The sequence below is a fragment of the Vombatus ursinus genome, unplaced genomic scaffold (genome assembly GCF_900497805.2).
Source record: "Vombatus ursinus unplaced genomic scaffold, bare-nosed wombat genome assembly UNPS02014798.1, whole genome shotgun sequence".
NCBI lineage: Eukaryota > Metazoa > Chordata > Mammalia > Diprotodontia > Vombatidae > Vombatus > Vombatus ursinus.
In genome coordinates, this window is record NW_020954576.1 from 12,498,240 (window position 1) to 12,518,135 (window position 19,896).

At 35.6% G+C, this 19,896-nt stretch overlaps 1 protein-coding gene across 1 annotated transcript in view; it reads left to right on the forward strand.

Moving 5' to 3' along the window:
• Nucleotides 1-19,896, forward strand: part of LOC114050041 (ryanodine receptor 2) — an 811,539-nt gene that overhangs the window by 442,005 nt on the left and 349,638 nt on the right. The window contains exon 25 of the mRNA XM_027871576.1: nucleotides 10,345-10,428. Within this exon, the coding sequence (XP_027727377.1) occupies nucleotides 10,345-10,428 (84 nt within the window). The remainder of the gene's footprint in view (nucleotides 1-10,344; nucleotides 10,429-19,896) is intronic.

Sequence of the window (19,896 nt, forward strand, 5' to 3'; positions counted from 1 at the left end):
GGAAACAATGTGCAAAAAGCTATTTACATTTGAGTATTATTTGTAACAGAAGAAGAAGGAATAAAAAAGAATAGTTTAGCAAAACTAACATATCAACCTTGACTGACAGAAATATGTAGCATTCCACACTTACAGTTCCCCATCTCTGCAAATAAGGGAAGAGGTACATTTTCTCATCTCTTCTTTGAGTCTAAGCTTGGTAATCATAAAGATTTTAGTTTCTTTTTTATTTTCTTTTTTTCCAGAAGCATTTCTTTCCATTTATATTGTAGTAGTTACCATATATTTTGCTTTCATGATTCTCCTTCCTTCATTAGTTCACATGAGCTTTGCCATGTTTCCCTGAATTCTTCATATTCATCACTTATGGCAGTCTTAATAATTCCATAATATTTACATATCACAGTTTGCTTAGTTATTACTCAATCAGTGGGATTTACTAAGTTTTCCATATTTTTACTACCATAAAAACTGTGGCTATGAGTATTTTGATCAATATTTCTTTCCATCTGTGGCCCCCTCATGTTATACACCTAACAATGAGAACTCTGGGTCAAAGGATAAAAATATTTTTGGCACTTTCTTAGCATAATTCCAAATTATTATCTGGAGTGATTGGGCTAATTCACAATTCTGTCTATAGTGTGTCAGTATGCTTGTCTTTCCACAGGATTGGGTTTTTATTTCTCATTTCTCTTTTTAGGGATGTGAAGCTATTTGAAAGACTAATTTTCAAAAGTCTTGTAAAATGACCTTGTGAAATTTGCCAAATTATTTTGTGCATGTTATAATAATATTAGATGATAGAATATTTTAAATTGAGAAAAAGCAAGAAAGTATTCTTGATAGATTTGTCAACATGTATGATTTTTTTTATCCATAAAGCCTTACAGTTTTGTGACCTTAAGGTACAGATAGCTTACTTTATCCATCTAGATTAATATCTTAAATTATTTTTTCTTTTTTTGGATGAGGTAAGGATACAATGTAAACTTTTTATTTGGTTAACTTGTGAAGCCAGTCCTATGAAAGATGGCTAATTTAAGACTTGCATTATTATAATTTATATGTTAATTAAATATTGTTTTCACTCCTCTTTCCTACCAGACTTCTAGAAGTTAATCTTTACTGCTTCTTCCTTAATTTACTCACTGTTCTGTCATTGAATTCCCTGCATTCTGCCTTTTTTTTCCTGTTCTTTTATTGAAATTGCTTTCTTCTAAGCAATCAATGTCTGCTTAATTGGTAAATCCAATGGAGTTCTTTCTATTGAACTTTCTGCTGTACTTAACATTATTCACTATCTTCTGCTCCTTAATATTCTTTTATTATGCATCTTCTACAAAATTATTCTTGCATGTTTTTCTTTCTCGTGTTTCCTGAGTATGCTTATTCCCTTGACCCTTTTCTTTTTATGCATAAATATTTCCTTTAGTAATGTTATTCATACTACTCAGTTCAGTTATCACGTCTGTGCAGATGACTCCCACATTTTAGTTCTTCAGTGGATCTGTTGAGGTTTAGAAGTTTAGGGGTACTGGGACCCCAAAATCATGACACATGGGTTCTGCTGGAATGAATTGGACTCAAGCCTTCTTTCACCCAAAAACAAAGTTTATTAAAGATTAGCCATATTGTCCAGATTCTTAAGGCATCTAAGCATTTGTATCACTAATGCAAGCAGGCCAGATCTTCAGAATCTGAGCCCCTTAATGGAGACCAGATGGACCTTATATACAGAAAGACTGTGGGAAGGATCTAGTAGTGGCCACGTAGTCTAGGATAACCAGAGGAGGGATCTAAGGAGGAACTGATTGGGAGTGGCCAGTAAGCTAGGGTGACTGTGAGGTAATAGAAGTACAGGGACTTGGACCACATGGCCAAGGGATAATGGAGCCTAGAAAGGATTAAAGGGGGGAAGTGCAGGGGAGGGGGGAAATAGGGAGGTAAGACAATGGAGGGCTAGGCTCGGTTAAGGGTAAAAGAGAATTGGGAGATTGGGCATAGGCAATAAAGAAAGGCCAATTGATAGGATTATAGCCTCTGAAAAACACCAGAGATTTGACCATATGGGAAAGTCCAGGGCTTTTCCTTTTTGAGGTCCAGATCCCAAAGACACGATCTTTTCCTTTTTGGGGTTCAGATCCTATCCCCATTAGATCTATGATCTGACTTATGAGCTACATTTGAGATAGACCTTGGAATGCAAAGGTCTATATGTGCTGTGCTTTAATCCCACTATTTTTTTCCATAAAATATAGTTATTAAAAATAAAGTAGAAATACATTAAATTCACTGTGTTCAAGGCCTGTTTAACCTCTTAGTATTTTAGGAGGTAATGCTAGGGTTAAAAGTTGAAGAGAAGATGTCAAATTGATTGATTGGCATAGGGAGGTTTGGGTTTTTTTTTTTTAAATCTAGAAGTTTCCTCTACCAATCAAATCACATGTTCAGTCCCTATCCCCATCCTTATAAGACAGGAATTGACTTAAATGAAAGCAGTATAATGTATTGTTGTTTAATTGATAAAGCTCAGTTCCTAACAAGTTCAAATTGGTTACCGTTAGGTCTCTTCTCTGAGTTCATACTCAGCTTTTAATTAAATTGGTCCAAATGTTGAAATGTCACATTAAAGTTTCTTTGCCACAAATAGCCTCATATATAGGAGGTACCTTAACATGCTTTTGGAAAAAAACAAAGAAAACTTAGTCCTACCTTCAAGGAACTTTAAATTACAAGGAGAACTAATGTTTAAACTTAAAAAGAAAAATGTCCCTAGCATAATATATTATTTTTCTTCAGCAAGCAGCGTAGATCTCTTCTCATTACTTCAATTTTTCTTTTTTTCTTGTAAATGTCTTGGAATAGCTGCTTAGTAGTCACTACTTTGCTCCAAACTAATCATAACTTTTCAGGCACCAGTTTTTTTTTTTTTTATCGTGAATGACATAGCATTTTAGAGAGAGTTGTTATTTGTTTATTTTAAAGAACCATATTAACTGAGACATTAAACGAAATGCCTAGGCTCACAAAGCCGTAATGTATCTGTCAGAACCCAGGTCATCTACCAGTCTGTCTCTCTAATTTAACTAGTTGTTGTATGTATAGGTATTAAGAGGTTACAAAGTATTTCTGGTAAAATAACTCTATAAGATAGGTAGTACAAGTTAAAATATTGGCTCAATTATACAAATGAGGAAGTATATATTTTTTAAAAAATCAGTTTTTAAAAACATTTTGTCTGAAATCTTCTGTTATTTTGGCATCTTTATTGTGAAATTTACATATTTTGTTATATTTTAAAATTCATGGACAATCAATCTATTTTCATCATTTCTCACTGTTCCTGCAAATGTTGCTTTTCTGAATTATACACTAAGCAATGGTTATTTCTCAGTGTCCCTACTTGAAAAGCAAACTTTTTTAAAAATACAAAGTATAATGTTTATGTTCCATTCAAGGTTAATTTATTTTCCTTATGAATTATATACCCTTTAAAATGTAGTGTACTTTTATTCAGACAAAATATATACATAAGAATCAGCCTGTACAAGATTGGTCCTCTGACAAGTAAGTTAGAGGACAAGACATTTTCTCAAGTTTTCACTAACTCACCTCCCTTCCCTCACCCCCCCCCAAATAAAGGAATTTTGCACCTGAGGTATGCCAATTATTATTATCTCCACAAGATAAGAAAGGAAGAAGCCCAATAAGGTAACAACTTTATGAAATAACAGTGGATAACATTAATTATCTTGTTTACTCTGCACTTACAGTCACTCAGCTGAACCTCTCCCCACTGGAGGTCAGGTCTTTCCTGGGGTCTTCTTAGGTTACCTTAGGAGAACATCTGCTTTGCCTTAACTTTTGTTTATTTCTGCTGCTCTGCATTCCCTCTGAGACAATGTTCTGTCATTTTCTATGGAGGAAATTTGTAGAGCAGAAAGTTTTCTGACCTACTCCGCCATCTTCCCAGAATCTTCTCTCTGCTTCAAACTCTTAAGACACACAGTGATTAAATTGAGCAATTCCAATGACATATAGTAGCTCCTACAAGTGCCAAGGATAAAGACCTTCAATACAAAGGAAAGAAAATTTGAATAACTCAAAGCATTTTGCACCCACCAGAAACCTTATAATGGAATGAAATAATATACTGTTTTAAAAAAAAAGAAAAGAGGAGCAGCTAGGTGGCACAGCAGATAGAGCACCAGCCCTGGAATCAGGAGGACCTGAGTTCAAATCTGGCCTAAGACACTTGACACTAGTTGTGTGACCCTGCGCAAGTAACTTAACCCCAATTGCCTTGTTTAAAAAAAAAGGTACTCAAGATGCAGTTAGAAAAATGGCATACCCTTCAAATCTGAGCCTAATCACCTCTGCAAAAAAAAAAAAGTGGATAGAGGTATGTGAAGCACTCCTAAAAAAAAGAAGAAAAAAAACCTGACATGAGCAAATTATTCACCTTACAAACCTCCCAAACTAAAGAACAAGAGGTGTCAATGCAAATAAATATAACCACCAAGGAAAGCATAACAGAATTACCCCATCTGTAGAGATTATTAAAAGAAAAAAACAGGCCAGAGCAATCACTAAGAGATTTCTTTCTAAATTTCCAAAAGGGGATAAAGTAGGAAATATAATTTAAAGAAATAGAAGTGACAGCAGAGGAGCATGCTTAAAACTCCATAGACTAAAACCCTCAAATTCCCCAACAAGTGAATCAATATATTTTGTGGTACTAAATTGAAGAAATTGGAGGGTTTGTGAAAGGGGAGTAGGGAGTTGGAAAATAAAAGGGAATGCAGGACTTGCCTTAATCAAGTTCACAGTAAACAACAAAGGGAAGATAACTTCTCTAACCTATCAACAAACACAGGGGCTACAAGAAAATGGATGAGTTAACCCAGGGAGGGATTGAAAGAGATAAAAAGAAAGGAGAGAGCTCAATTCAGTAGGGCTGGGAAATACTGAAGAAGTCTCCCATAAGAGGAAAGATACTTTGTAATGGGTCTAATTTGATGCTCAGGGAGATCACTTCACTGAGCAAGTGTCATACCTCCATATACAACATCTTGACTGAGGAGAGAGGGAATCAGAGCTCCTAGGGGCACTTGACATCTAGAAATATGGGAAAGAATTAACCCAGAGAGCTGAATGCATGGCAAATCAGAAAAAGAAATCTTCATATGGTAGACAAAGGGTTGAATTGAGTCAGATGAATGATTTGAGACCTGGGGAAGTTTCTGCTGTAAGACAATGCTTTTATCTTTATTTCTTCCATCAACTATTGATACTTTAAAGAATAAGGCACACACAAAAGCTCTAAAGAAATTAAATTTAATTAATTAAGTTAAATCAAAGAGAAAGAGAAACGAGAGAAAATCTATTTCAATAAATTTCTTTTTTTTATTTCAATAAATTTCCGAAGAAATCAGAGTTCAGAAACTTATGGCACCAGAGAATTTATAAATAAACATGAACAGGCAGAAATACTAAACACATTTTTTACAGACCATAATGCAATAAAAATAGTAACCAGTTCAGGGAATACAAACAAAAGGAAAACAAAATATAACTTTTGCAATGCAGGTGAAGTAAATTTTTCTTAGAGGAAAATTATATTTCTAAAAATATACATTAGCAGAATAGAAAAGGAAATGATTAATGAATTAAATATGCATTAAAAATTAGAAAGCCAACAAATGAACACAAAAGAAGAAATCTTAAAAATTAGCAATGATAATTGGAAGCCAAAAAGATTATAGAAATGTTCTTTTAAAAGGTAATAAAAATTGACAAACCCTTTCAAATCAATTCATTAACATTTCTTAAACATCTGTTATATGCTGGGCACTATAAGAAAGAAAAAGACAGTTTCTGCCCTTAAGGAGCTTATAATCTAAGGGGAAAAGGTAACATAAAAAAGGAAACTGAAAAGCTGTGAAGCAGGAGGCACCAAGGAGTAACCAGTTTGGGGGCATTGTGTTCTGTGGAGTCCAAACCACGTGGAGCTGCTAATGGAAAGTAGAACCAATCTTATTAAAAAAAAGACAGAAAATAAATGAACAAAAACAACAAATGAAGAAAGTAAAATCACAACAAAATCAGTACAGTTTAGGTAAGAGAACTAAAACACAAAAGCGAGTATTACCTTCAAAAATATAAAATACCCAAAGTAGCAGAACTTCAAATAGAAATCTTAAATAATCCAATCTCAGAAAAAGGAATAGAAATAATTGTAAAGAAGTAGCAAAGAATAAACTCCATATGGTAATGTATTTGTAGCAGAATTCCATAAATTTAAAAAAAAACAATATAAAAACTATATGAATTATTTTCAGAAATCGAAAAAAAAGCATGTACCTCCTTTTATGAGTTTAATACATAAACCAAGGAAAGATGAAACAAAGAAGAGCTATAGACCAATATCAATAATAAATATTGGTGTGTAGAGTCAAGGTAGTGAAGTAAAATGAGCACTTTTTTCTGACCTCTCCCAACATTCCCCCTTTAAACAACCCTAAAAAGCATGTCAAATTGAATTCTAAGTGAAATAATCAACAGAAAGGTCACAGTGAATCATTTTCCCCCCGAGTCCAGAACAGCTTGGGAGGACAGAACAAAAGGTCTGCAGACACTGCAGTGATGTTTGAATGGGAACATATTATGGCAGAAATGACACTAACAGTAGACTTTGGAGGCACATACATTATCAGTTGTAGCAGCAGCAGTGCCAGGAGCACTCAGAACTCAGAGATAGTAAGGGGATAGAATACCTGGTCAGAAAGAGATTATATAAGATTTTTATGCCATCACTGAGTGTAGGACCAGGTACCATCTGGCAACTCCACTTTCCATTACCCAGTTCCAGATCATACTTCCATGGTGTAGAGGGGTGCTTTTAGTTGCAAGGGTCTTACAGGGGTATGACCAGACCATATAAAACTACTGTTGTGACAGGGAAGCTCAAGACATGGCATAAAAGCATCTCCAAGCAGAGCCTCAGAGGAAAATGCAGACTGGACACAAACCCAACAACAGTTCCTAGAAGAACTAAAGCAAGACATAAAAAAACAGAGCAATGAAATTATTTTAAAAATCAAATAAGAATGGTAGAGGAAAAATTGGGAAAAATAAATGAGAGAAAATTATGAAAAGAAAAATAAACAGTTTGATGAAAGAGGCCCAAAAACTGAAGAAAATAACTCCTTAAAAGTTAGAATTGATCAAGTGGAAACTTATGGCTCCATGAGATTTCAAGAAACAATAAAACAAAGCCAAACGACTGAAAATAGATAAAAATATGAAATATGTCAGAGAAAAAACAAGTGGAAAATAGATTAAAGAGAGATGATTTATGAATTATTGAATTACCTGAAAGCTATGATTAAAAAAAAGAGCATGCACATCTTATTTCAAGAAATTATAAAGGAAAACTGTCTAGCTATCTTAGAACCAGAGTGCAAAATAGAAACTGTATCAACTGATTACCTCCTAAAAGAGAACCCAAAATGAAACCCAGGAGTATTATAGCCAAATTCCAGAGTTCCCAAATCAAAGAGAAAATATTGCATGCAACCAGAAACAGTTCAAATACTGTGGATTCAGGATCGCACAAGATTTAGCAGATACTCACTTAACCACTATTTGTCTCAGTTCCTTATCTGTGAATGGGGACACACTGGAGAAGGAAATGACAAATCACTCTAGTATCTTTATCTAGAAAATCTCATAGGCAAAGACTGTGGGGGCTCATAGAGATGGACATGACTAAATGACCGAACAGCAACAATGATGACAAAGGCGAAGTGGGCTTAGAATATGCTATGGAAGCCAAAAGATCTAATGTTAGAACCCAAAGTAACCTATCCAGCATAATCTGTAGGGGAAAAATGGACATTTAATGAAATAGAGGATTTTTAAGCATTCCCAATGGAAGGACCAGAACTGAGTAGAAAATTTGACATTCAAATACAAGACTCAATAGAAGCATAAAAAGGTAAACCTGAGTGAGAAATCATAAGGAACATAATCATGTTAAACTGATTGTATTCCAAATATGATGCATGTAACCCCTAAGAAGGTGATACATGTAACCCCTAAGAATTTTATCATATTAGGAAAGTTAGTCTACTAAGAGTGCATGAATGTCTATCTGTTATGTTGGGATGATCTCAAAAGAAAAATAGAAGACTGAGAAAGAAGGATATATTGAAAGAAGGAGGAAGGGAGAGGAAGACTGGGGAAAATTATTTCACATCAAAGAGGTACAGAAGAAAGTTTACAATAGAAAGTAAAATGGAGGGGTGCTGGGGAAGAGCAAGCAGTGCTTGGACTTTACTTCCATCTGAACTGGTTTAAAGGGAGATTAAAGGTAGAAGAACATGTACATATACATACACACATACACATACATATACACACATATGCATATGTGTGTGTGTATCTATACATCTATATCTGTGAAATGCAGTTGGGTATAGAAGGTCATTTTACTCAGCAAGGAAATTGGAGGGGAAGGGGCTCAGCAAAAACAGGGTGTGTGTGTGTGTGTGTGTGTGTGTGTGTGTGTGTGTGTATGTCTGTGTCTGTGTATAATGGATTAGAAACCAGAGCCCAACAGTATTTTGTTTATAAAAGATAACATTTGAAACAGAAAGACAGACACACAGTTAAAATAATAGGTTAGAGCAGAATTTATTGTGCTTCAACTGAAGTAAAAAAGGGAGCAGTAGCAATCATGACCTCAAACAAAGCAAAAGCAGAAGTAGACATAATTAAAATAGACAATCAGAGAAATTAGATTTTGCTAAAATGTACCATGGACAATGAAGTAATATAAGTACTAAACATTTATGAGCCAAATGGAATATCATCCACGTTCTTGAAGTAAAAATTAAAATGAATTAACATTAGGTGAACTCAATTTAGACCTCTCAAATCTAGATACATCTAATCCCAAAATAAATATAAGGAAGAAGTTAAATGAATGAATAGAAGTTTAGGAAAAAGAGATATGAGAAATCTCTGGAGAAAAGTGAATGGGAATTGAAAGGAATATCCCTTTTTTTTCTCAGCTGTACATGGAAGCTTCACCAAAATTGACCATGTATTAGAACGTAAAAACCTCACAAACAAAAAAAGAGAAATATTAAGCGAACCCTTTTTAGCTCACAATGCAATAAAAATTATTTTATTATTTATTTTATTACTCTCTCCCAAAACTTGTAGGATGTAGCCACAACTTTACTTAAGGGAAAATGTATATCTCTGAATACTTACATCATTAAAAGAAAGAGTAGTTCAATGAATTGGGTATATAATTTTTTTTTAAAAAAGCTAGAAAGAGAATAAATGTAAAATCCTCAAGTAAAAACCAAAATAGCCTGAAAATCAAAGGAGATATTAATAAAATCTAAAGTAAAACCAACAAGCAAACATTGAATAATAAATAATATTGGAATCTGTTTTTATTAAGAAAAAAACAATAAAATAGACAAAACATTGATTAATTTTATTTAAAAAAAAACAAATTAACAGTCTTAAAAATGAAAAGTGTGAATGAGCAACCAATGAATATTAAGTTAAAGCAATTATAAGGAGCTGTGTTTGCCCAATTATATGCCAGTGAAACTGACAATCTAAATGAAATAGATGGCTATTGCAAAAATATAAACTGTCTAGATTAATAGAAGAGGAAATAGAATACTTAAATAATTTTATTTTAGAAAAAAAGTTGAGCGAGCCACAAATGAGCTACCTAACAAGAAAAAAAAAAACCAGCACCAGATGGATTTACAAATGTAAATAAATTCTACCAAATGTTTAAATAACAATTCCAGTACTGTGTCAACTGTTTGAAAAAATAGGTAAAGAAGGAGTCCTACCAAATTCCTTCTGTGCCACAAATATGATTTTGGTACCTAAACCAAGGAGAGCGAAAAACAGAGAAAGAAAACTATAGACCTGTTTCTCTAATGAATATTGATACAAAAATTTCAAATAAAGTTCTAATGAGGAGATTGCAGAAATATGTCACAAAGATCATGCATGCCCTACAACCTAGTTGGACTTACACCAGTAATTCAGGGCAGGTTCAGTATTAGGAAAATGTGAAGACTTATAAAGCCATCTAGAGGAAGGGAAAAACATTGATCCTTCGCTTACACCAATTGGTTACAGAGTCCTAAAATGTATTTAAAAACCATTGATCTTTCTGAAAGTAAAGTATTCCTGTAGTATAGTTCTAGGAACCTGTATTTCACTTTAGTATACTTTTATGCACCATGTTTCCAAATATGACAGAAATTGGTATAACTTATTTCTAATTTTGTTTTCCAGGACTTTGTTGGCCTTAGGCTGTCATGTGGGAATATCAGATGAGCATGCTGAAGAAAAAGTGAAAAAAATGAAGCTTCCAAAGAAGTAAGTTAAATTCAGATATCTAAGATAACCTGAATAGAGTTGGGATATATTTAGTCCAATCATTTAATCAATAAACATTTATTAAGTGCCTACTGTTTACCATATATGACCTTAGGCACTGGGGATAAAAATGCAAAAACAAAACAGTCCCTGTCCTCAAGAAACTTACCTTGAGGGGGAAATAACATGTACATACACACAGACACACCCACACATATATGTATGTATGTATGTATAAAATAAAAACAAGGTGATTTGGTGTGGAGTATGGGGAGGCACTGGTAGCTGGTGACATCAGTAAAAATGAAGGGGAGGAGAGAATACATTTAAATGGTGCTTATGCAAAGGCAGAGAGAACAGAGGTGGAATATTTTGTGTGAGGAGCAGCAAGTTTGGCTTCACTGTAGAGTATGAAAGGGAAGTAATGTGTATCACAAGACTTGAATATAGGCTGAAATAAGATTGTAAAGGGCTTTAGGTGCTAAAAGGAGGAGTTTATCTTTGATCAAGGGGCAGTAGGGAACTACGGGAGCTTCTTGAGTAAGAAGCTACTGGAGCTTCTTGAGTATCACGGTAGACCTGTATTTTAGAAATATTACCTTGGTCATGTGAAGGATGGATTCGAAAGGTTAGGAGACAGATTTTAAAGGTAGACTAGACAAGACTTGGTAACTAAATAGATCTAGGGGCATAAAGGGAGGAGTTAGTGATGACTCGGAAGCTGTGAATCTGGGATGCCTGGAAAGATGATGGTGTCCTCAATAGAAATGGGGAAGTTCAGAAGAGGAATGCGCTTAGTAGAAAAGATAGTGAGTTCTGTTCTGATTTTGTTGAATATGAGAATCCTCTGGGTTATCCAGTTTGAAATGTCTAATAGATAGACATGTGGTAATGTGGGACTAGAGCTCAAGAGAATTAGTAAAACCGAATGTGAAGATCTGGAAGCCATCTGTATAGTGGAGATAACTGATTCCTTGAGATCACAAAGAGAGACAATGTAAAAAAAAAATAATAAGAGGGCTGAAGACAGAGCCTTAGCATGTATTTACAGGTCAGGAACTGGAGATGGAGGATTTAGTAAAGGAAACTTAGAAAAAAATGGTAAGGTACTAGAAAAATAGAGAGACTGAATGGTGTCTTGAAAACACAAAGTTTCCAGGAAGAGGGAGTGATCAACAATGTCAAAAGCTCTATTGGACTTGGTAATTTTGGAGAGAGCGGAAGTTGAGTATTAAAAGGATCAAGAAATGAGTGAGGGGAGAGGAATTGAATGCAACATATGTAGACAGTTCCCCCCCACCAATAATTTGACTTCGAAATGGAGAAGAGATATTGCATGTGGCCTAGAAGGATGTTAGGGTCCAGTGAAGGGATATTAAGGATGGGAGAAGTTTGTTGTGTTTAAAGGCAATGTGGAAGGAATCAGTAGTTGAAGAGAGATTGAAGATAGGTAAGGAGAATTAAGGTGGGAGCAACCTACTGGAGAAGATAGAAGGGGGCAGGACCTAGGATATATGTTGACCTTAACAAGGAGAAGGATCACCTCTTTATCAGAGACTGAGGTAAAGGAGTAGAAGATGAGGGGTGATATCAAAAGGTTTAAAAGTTATAGAAAGAGAAGGAGCTTATGGTGAATTATCTTGTTTTTTGAAGTAAAGTATAAGACAAGATCCTCAGCTGAGAAGGAGGAGATGAGAATAGATAAAAGAAGAGAAGGCTAATTGTAGGGAAGGAGGTGGAATGAATTATGTAATGAATGAATCTAAGTGAATTATAGAGTTTTCAGTCGTGGAGCAAGTGATTAGTGATGATATTAAAGGTGTGACCATCCCTAATGTGTGGGTGAGTTGATATAGATGACTAAGTGATGGTAGTTAAGGAGTTTGAGGGATTGAGAAATTAGAGAGTTTGAGTGGACATCAACATATATGTTGAGGTCTCCTAGTATAAGGCAGGAATTGAAATGAAGAAGACTATGAATCAGAAACTGAATTCCTTAAGAGTTAAGAAGGGACAAAGAATGATTTGGAAAATGGTAGATAACTGCCATTGTGATCTGGACAGGGTGATAAATTTGGATAGAGCGAAGCTCAGAGAAGTTACTCAGTAATGGTGGCAGTGGGGGACATGCAGTATACCAATTCCTCCTCCAAGACCAGTGTAGATTACAACCAGTGCTAGAAAGGGTGACCGGGGATGAAATGTCTTTGGGGGAAGCCAAGTCTCTGTGAGGGCTTGTGTCACGTGTAAAATTTAATGAGAAGGTAAACTGAGACATGTTACTCTGTGCAAGATAACATTTTATTATCAGTAATTTATTATCAGTAATCTGAGAATAAAATGGGCCAATGGTTACCTCAGTTTCCAGCCACAGACAAAGAATTAAAGATGCAACTCCTTTTTATAAGCGTAGAAAAAAGAACAGAACAGAAAACATATCATTAGTTATGGGATTGGTAGGATCGTGGAGGTGAGGAATAAATGATTACATTGAGGAAAGGGGTTTACACACACTGGGACCCAGATCACCCCCTTTTGTCTTGAAGGAATGCTTTTTAATGGATTTATGGCACCCAGCTGCATCCTGAGGTCATTGATAGTAGACAGGAGAAGCAAACTCACAGGTGCTTGGGTATGTGATGAGACCACCTTTAATTAGCAAGAATGAGGCTAACATGGGACAAAATCAGCTAGTCTGCTTCTCAATGATAAATGTCAAGAAGTTTCTCAGAAACTGAAGTCATGTGGGTTAACAGGCATCGTGTGGCACAGAGTGATTTGCAGGTGATGCTGAGATGATGTGTCTCACAGAATTAGAATATTTTATGAAAGAAATGAAATTCTAAACTTTAACTCAGAGTTCTTTGGAAAACAAACCAGACATCCTTGAAGGATAACTTGGTGGTGTAAAGATGTAAGACCAGATGCCCTAGTATTCACCTGCATCCCCCAAGGGTAACTAAATTCCTTGAGACAAGGGTAGAACAGTGAATAAATAGCAAGAGAACTTAACTCATTACAGGCTAGCTGAATTTTGAACTACATGCAGAGACAGAGAACCATGACTGTAGCAGTTACAGGACAAAATCAATTAATTGTAAATAGAATCAATAAGGAAATAATAGAGGACCAGTTTTAATCTTCCCACTTGACTATATAGATTTGTTATAAAAGTTTTGTTTGGGGCATTTGTGACATAGGACAGAGGAAAAAATAATTCCTTGTTAATTGAAAAAAAAACACAAAAAAATAAAGGTTCATGAGAGGAAGAGATCTAAATTGAAGAAGTTTTTTAATTAAAGAACAGGAATTCCAGAGGGTATGATGAGTGGCAGAATTGGAGTGGTACATCGGAAGAGCAGGGTTAAAGTGAATGGGAACGAGAGAATGAGAAATCAGGGCTGTTGTAGTGGGGTGAGCAGCTTGTTTTTGGACAGCCAGTCATGTAGATTGTGAATCAAGAGGAGGTGATTTGAGTTTGCTGACGTTAGATAGATATATCCAGAAGGAATATGCTAGGCTGTGCTCATGCTTAGTAGTCTCAGAAGGTGATGGAAATAATTCTTCTGATGATGGCAGGTGAGGAGTAGAATACTCTAAGTCTCAGTTCTGCTTAATTGGGTCTTAGTATTGCCTTTGAGCATGTCCTGGACAGGGCATTATGGTGTCTGATGTATGGTGAGGAGTAACAGGGTCTGGGCGATGGAATGTTCAGAATACTCACTTAAGGTATCTGTCCTTGTCGTAGAGGATGTCTAGTGAAGAGTTCAAAAGGAAAAGGGATTCTCCATATGTATTTAATTCTGGTTGTTTCCATTAGTGGATGGAATTGTCTTGATTGCATTTATCTCCAGAACACTGCAGAACCTCTTAAGTGAGATTCACAATCATTCAAAAGATTAAGTCTAACTATCCACACAGGAAAAACGAAATGGAAAAAATTGCATAGATTATGATGTAGTTAGATGGAAAATCCGTAGAATTGGTTCATCATTGTATGAGTGTGTATAATGTATGTGATACACACATATAAATAAAGAGAGAGTTCAGTAGGAACAAGGATTATATTTGAAAATTGCATAGAACTTTACTGACCCTGAGCTTCTCCCTGAAAAAAAAAATAAGGATCTTTTAATATCAGTGCTTTTCTGATGATTCTTTGAGGTCATAAATCATGGCATTTTCTGAAGATTCAAAATTTTGGAACATTGAAAGGATAAAGGAGAAAAAGATGGTTGGCATAAATAAATTACACGAAATATACAGTGATGAATTATACACAATAAAGTGGTATAAAATATATCACCTATGTGATGTATGCTTGGGAAAAGTGGTGGACTGATCATATAGCAAGAGTAAGGGGTAGAAGACTCCATATACTGTATTGGTACCCTTATAATGTCAAGAAACCTAGAGGAAAGTAATCAATACTATGGTGGGACCTTTCTGTCAAGAATTTACCAGAGGATATAAAGATTGCACAGGATGATAAAGCATGAATAAATTACGATTTGCACCCTAGGAAGGGGTATGCCTGTTGCAATAGTAGATCCATTGCTGTATCCAAAAGTGAAGAAAGATCTCAGAACAAATTGCATTTTTATACTCTAAGACCTATGATTAATTTATACAGAAAGCATCTAATTTAAAAAAAAGCCTTTTACTCTGATATTTTTTTTTGCCTGTAATAGGTGCCAATCTCCTCTGTTAGTCCTAAGGCTCATATTTTTATAGTTTATATCATTTTTTTTAGTTTGCAGATTGTGAAAGACTTTAAAAATTAGTACTAATTTTTTCATCAAGGAAATCACGTGGTTTGTGGATTTCATAAGGAGGCACACATTTTAACAGCTTGCTGAAAAATGGCAACTTTACATTTTCTTGTGCTGATGTATAGTAACACAATACTACTTAGTTATTTCTCAGCTTGATTCACTTGGATGTTATTCAGGAAGTGTATCTTCAGAATGATAATGTTTAACATGAGATCCACATACCATTTAAATTGCTTTTAATTAGCTTTGAGAAACTTTAAGAACGTTGAGATTTCCAAATGTAGCACACATGCCATGTTCTCTGTAGCAACAACATTTAGGCTAATAAAAAGTTGTTTTTTTTTTTGAAATATTTGTCTTGTTTCTTCTGTACATCTTCTATGGCTAAGCATTCATGAATCTGTGGTGTAGTTAAACTCTAAAATTAGAAATTAATATGAGGTGGCAGTAGGCTAGTCACATAGAGAATTTGGCAGTTCTCAGTGAAATTTTGCTCAAGGGAACTTAAATCTCAGATCCAAGTAACTATGTTTTTCATTAATTTCATTCTGAGTACACATAGCTAAGAAGTAGACTGTAGATTGTTCAGACCATGAAGGAGACACAGACCTTTCTTTGAAGAAAAATATTGCAGTATGCAAACAACCATGTACAAACAAAAATAGCATGAATGTATAGATACAGTTATAGATAAGTAGGCATAGATGTAGATAGCTATGTCTATGCTTATCAATATCTATCTATATCTATATCTATCTATATCTATATCTATATCTATATCTATATCTATATCTATATCTATATATATTAAGGAGGACTGGGACTGCTTCTTGAAAGAAGTTGTGTCTGTAGCTTATAATTTAAGAAAGCCAGTGATGGTAAGAAGCAGAAATGAGGAGGGATAGAGTTTAGGCTTAGGAAACAGTAAGTCAAAATGCTTGAAGTAATGAGATCCAGTATCACATGTAATCAACAGCAAGGAAGACAGTTTCTCTGCATTGTAATGTGCTGTAAGTAGGGTGGGCAGTAAGATGTAAAAAGATTGGATAGGTAGGAAAGGGCTAGGTTGTATAGGGCTTTAAAAACTCAATGAGATTTTTGTATTTTATCCTGGAAGCTAATAGGGAGCCACAAGAATTGATTGAGTAGGGGGAGGTGACCTGGTTTGACCTGGCCTTTAGGAAGACCATTTGGACAGCTAAGTGGAACATAGTTTTGGGAGAGAATTGAGGCAGAGAGATCACAAAGCAGGCTATTGCAAATAGTCCATATTTGAGGTTATGAATACCTGTCTCAGAGTAGTTACAGTGTCAAAGGGAAGAGGTGAGTATAAGCAAGAGATGTGAGGAAGGTAAGACTTGAAAACTGATCAGATATGGGGCATGAGAGATAGTGAGGAATCAAAGATGATGCCTAGATTGTGATTGTGGGTGACTGAGTGAAAGACGGTACTCTTGACAGTATTAAGGAGGCTAAGCAAAGGGCAGGATTTGGGGAGGGGAGGGAAGATAATGAATTTAGTTTTGGAAAATTGGATTTTAAAAGTCTACAAGATATTTAGTTTGAGATTTCCAGGAGGCAGTTGGAGATGTGAGACTGGAGGATAGAAGAGGGGTTAGGTCTAGACAAGAATATCTCAGAGTCATCTGCATAGAAATGGTAGCTGGTGCTGTGGGAGTTGATGAGATCACCAAGTGAAATATTATAGAAGGAGAAGAGAAGAGAGCTCAGGGCAGAGCCCTGGAGTGAACCTATGGTTAGCAGGTGTAATTTGGATGGACAGCTAGTAAAAGATGGAGAAGGAACAATTAGAAAGGTAGTAGAACTAGAGGAGAGCTGTGTCATCAAAATCTAAAGAGAAGAGAGTATCAAGGAGAAGAGGGGGATTGACAGTGCCAAAGACTGCAAAGAGGTTAAGAGGGATGAGAATTGAGAAAAGACCTTTAGATTTATAATTGAGGTCATTAGTAACTTCAGAGAGAGCAATTTCAATTAAATGATCACCAGTCAGAAACTAGACTGAATAGAGTTCAGAAGAGAGTTAGAGGAAAGTGGAAGCACTGATTGTAGATTCTTCTTAAGGAGTTTTGCTGTGATAGAAAGGAGAATCATGGGACTGTAGATAAGAAGGAGGGTGGATCAAGTCAGAGTTTTTTTTGAGAGTAGGAGAATAGGAATCTTTGTAGGCAGTAGGGAAGCAATCACTAGAGAGTGAGAGACTGAAGATTAGTGAGAAAATGAGGATAGTACTGGGAACAATCTTGTAGAGAACATGGGGGAGAACGGGATTCCTTGTGCATGTAGAAGGTTTTACCTTGTTAAGGAGAAGGCCAACTTCTTTGCATGAGACTGGGGTGAAGGAGGAGATAGTAGTGGAATCTTATAAGTGTTGTGCAATGAGGAAGAGGAAAGAAGAGGGAGCTCTTAACAAATTATCTCAATTTTTTCAGTGAATTATGATGTAAGATACTCAGGAGGTTTCAGGAGGGATGAAAAGTTGGAAAAAGCTGGGGTAGTGAGTGAGATAGTGAATTGTGGGAGGGATAAAAGTATTGCCTTGCTACAGTCAGGACCAATTTAAAATTACTTAACAAATTTGTAGTGCACCTAGTCAGTACAGTTTAGTGATTTTTCTCCAGTTTCATTTAACAACACATAAGCAGACTGCAGATGGTTGAAGTAATCCAAGGGCCAGGCTTGGGCAAGATCTTTGATAGGACACAGGAAAAGATTTTTTATTGCTTTACTACACACAATTTTCTGTGAGACAGCAGCTCAGCACAATATTGCGTTAGGACTTTGGCAGAAATAATTAACTGTGGGGGCAGCTAGGTGGTGCAGTGGATAGAGCACTGGCCCTAAAGTCAGGAGAACCTGAGTTCAAATCCAGCCTCAGACCAAACACTTGACACTTACTAGCTGTGTGACCTTGGGCAAGTCAGTTAACCCCAACTGCCTAAGCAAAAAACAAAACAAAACAAAAAAAAAAAAACAAAAAAAGCCTAACTGTGGATCAGATACTAAGCAATCAAGTAGTTCTGTCATGAAAAATAAATAAAGCATGCTATAATTCACAGACCTTTAGAACTGTTAGTGGTAACAACTGAATCTCAAATATAGTAGAACTGGGAAGAACTGGGAAGTTAGTCATTAGAACAACAATGATACATAGAACACATTTAGTTAATACTTTTTAAATTGTGTTGTTTCTCAGTATGGAAGGCAATGGAAATTTCCGGTGACCTACAGACGTTGTGCTATGTTTGTATATGCAGCATGACAAGTCTACATATAAATTTACCTATGTATGTGTTGTTTCTCTCTTTTAGAATATAAGCTCTTAAAAGGTAGAGAGTTTAGTTTTTCTTTGTATTCTTAGTACATGGCATAGTACCTAGTGCCAGGTATATGTTTGAAGGATTTTGTTGTTGCTGCTCTTAACCAGTATTTATTTGCATAAGGAGCTTCTGGTGAGAAATTTCCTTCCACTGTGTAGATCTGTAAATGTACTGAAACTTACAGATTTTTACTGGGAACACTGAGAGGTAAAGTTTCCTTCCCAGGGTCATATCAGCAGCAGGATTGGAACCCAAGTCTTCTTGATTTTTTATCCAGTGTGGCATAGTACCTGAAAAATAGTAAGCACTTAAGTTATTGTTGAGTGAATGGATATTGACCTGATTCTGACCAATAAGGAGGCTGCTAAATTAGAAATTATGAGGACCTTGAGAGGAAGTGACCACTCCATATCAGAGTTTGTAGAACATAAGGAGGAGAAAGTTAGGAAGAGTACAATGCATAGCAGAATACCTGGCACATAGTAGGCACTTTATAAGTGACTGACTGACTGAGTGCTTTTCCGACTTCAGAGGAAGGATATGTAGAATTCCATGGTCTGAAATTCTCTAGGCAAAGTCAGCCTGATAGGAGGCTCTCAATAACAAAATTCTTTTGACATAAAGATTAACCAATGAAAGATGGAAAAGAAAAGGGACAACTATTTAAAAAAGACTTAAGGACGTCTGCAAGGAACAAATCCACTAAATTAAATATGTAAAGCTGTATCAGTCAGTTAACTAGCATTTATTAAGTGCCTATAAAGTGTCAATTACTATGCTAAGCACTGGGGATAGAAAGAAGGGAAAAAAATGTACCTGCTCTCAAGGAGCTAGTGGTCTAATGGAGGAGATAACACGAGAACAATTATGAACAAACAAGATAAATGCAAGATAATTTGCCTGTATTCTCAAAGGGAAAGCATTAAGATTAAGGAAAACTAGGAAAGGCTTCTTGAGGAAGATGGAATTTTAGCTTATATTTGAAGGAAGCCAGAAGAATTAGGAGGCAGACGTGAAAAGGGAAAGAGTTCTGGGCATGGCAGACATCCAGTGAAAATGCATGGAGAAGGAGGATGGAATTCTTTTGCTAAGAATAGCAGGGAAGTTAGTGTCATTGGATTGCAGAGTATATGTTGCAGGAGGAGAGGTGGAATAAGATCTAAGAAGACTGGAGAGGTAGAAAGGGGCCAAGTTGTGAAGGACTTTAAAAGCCAGGGGATTTTATATTTGTAGTAGGTAGTCCCTGGAATTTATCAAATCGGGGAATGATATGGTGAGACCTGTGCTTTAGGAAGATCAATTTACTACTACTACTAATAGTGTTTTACAAGTATTAACTCATTTTACCTCACAAC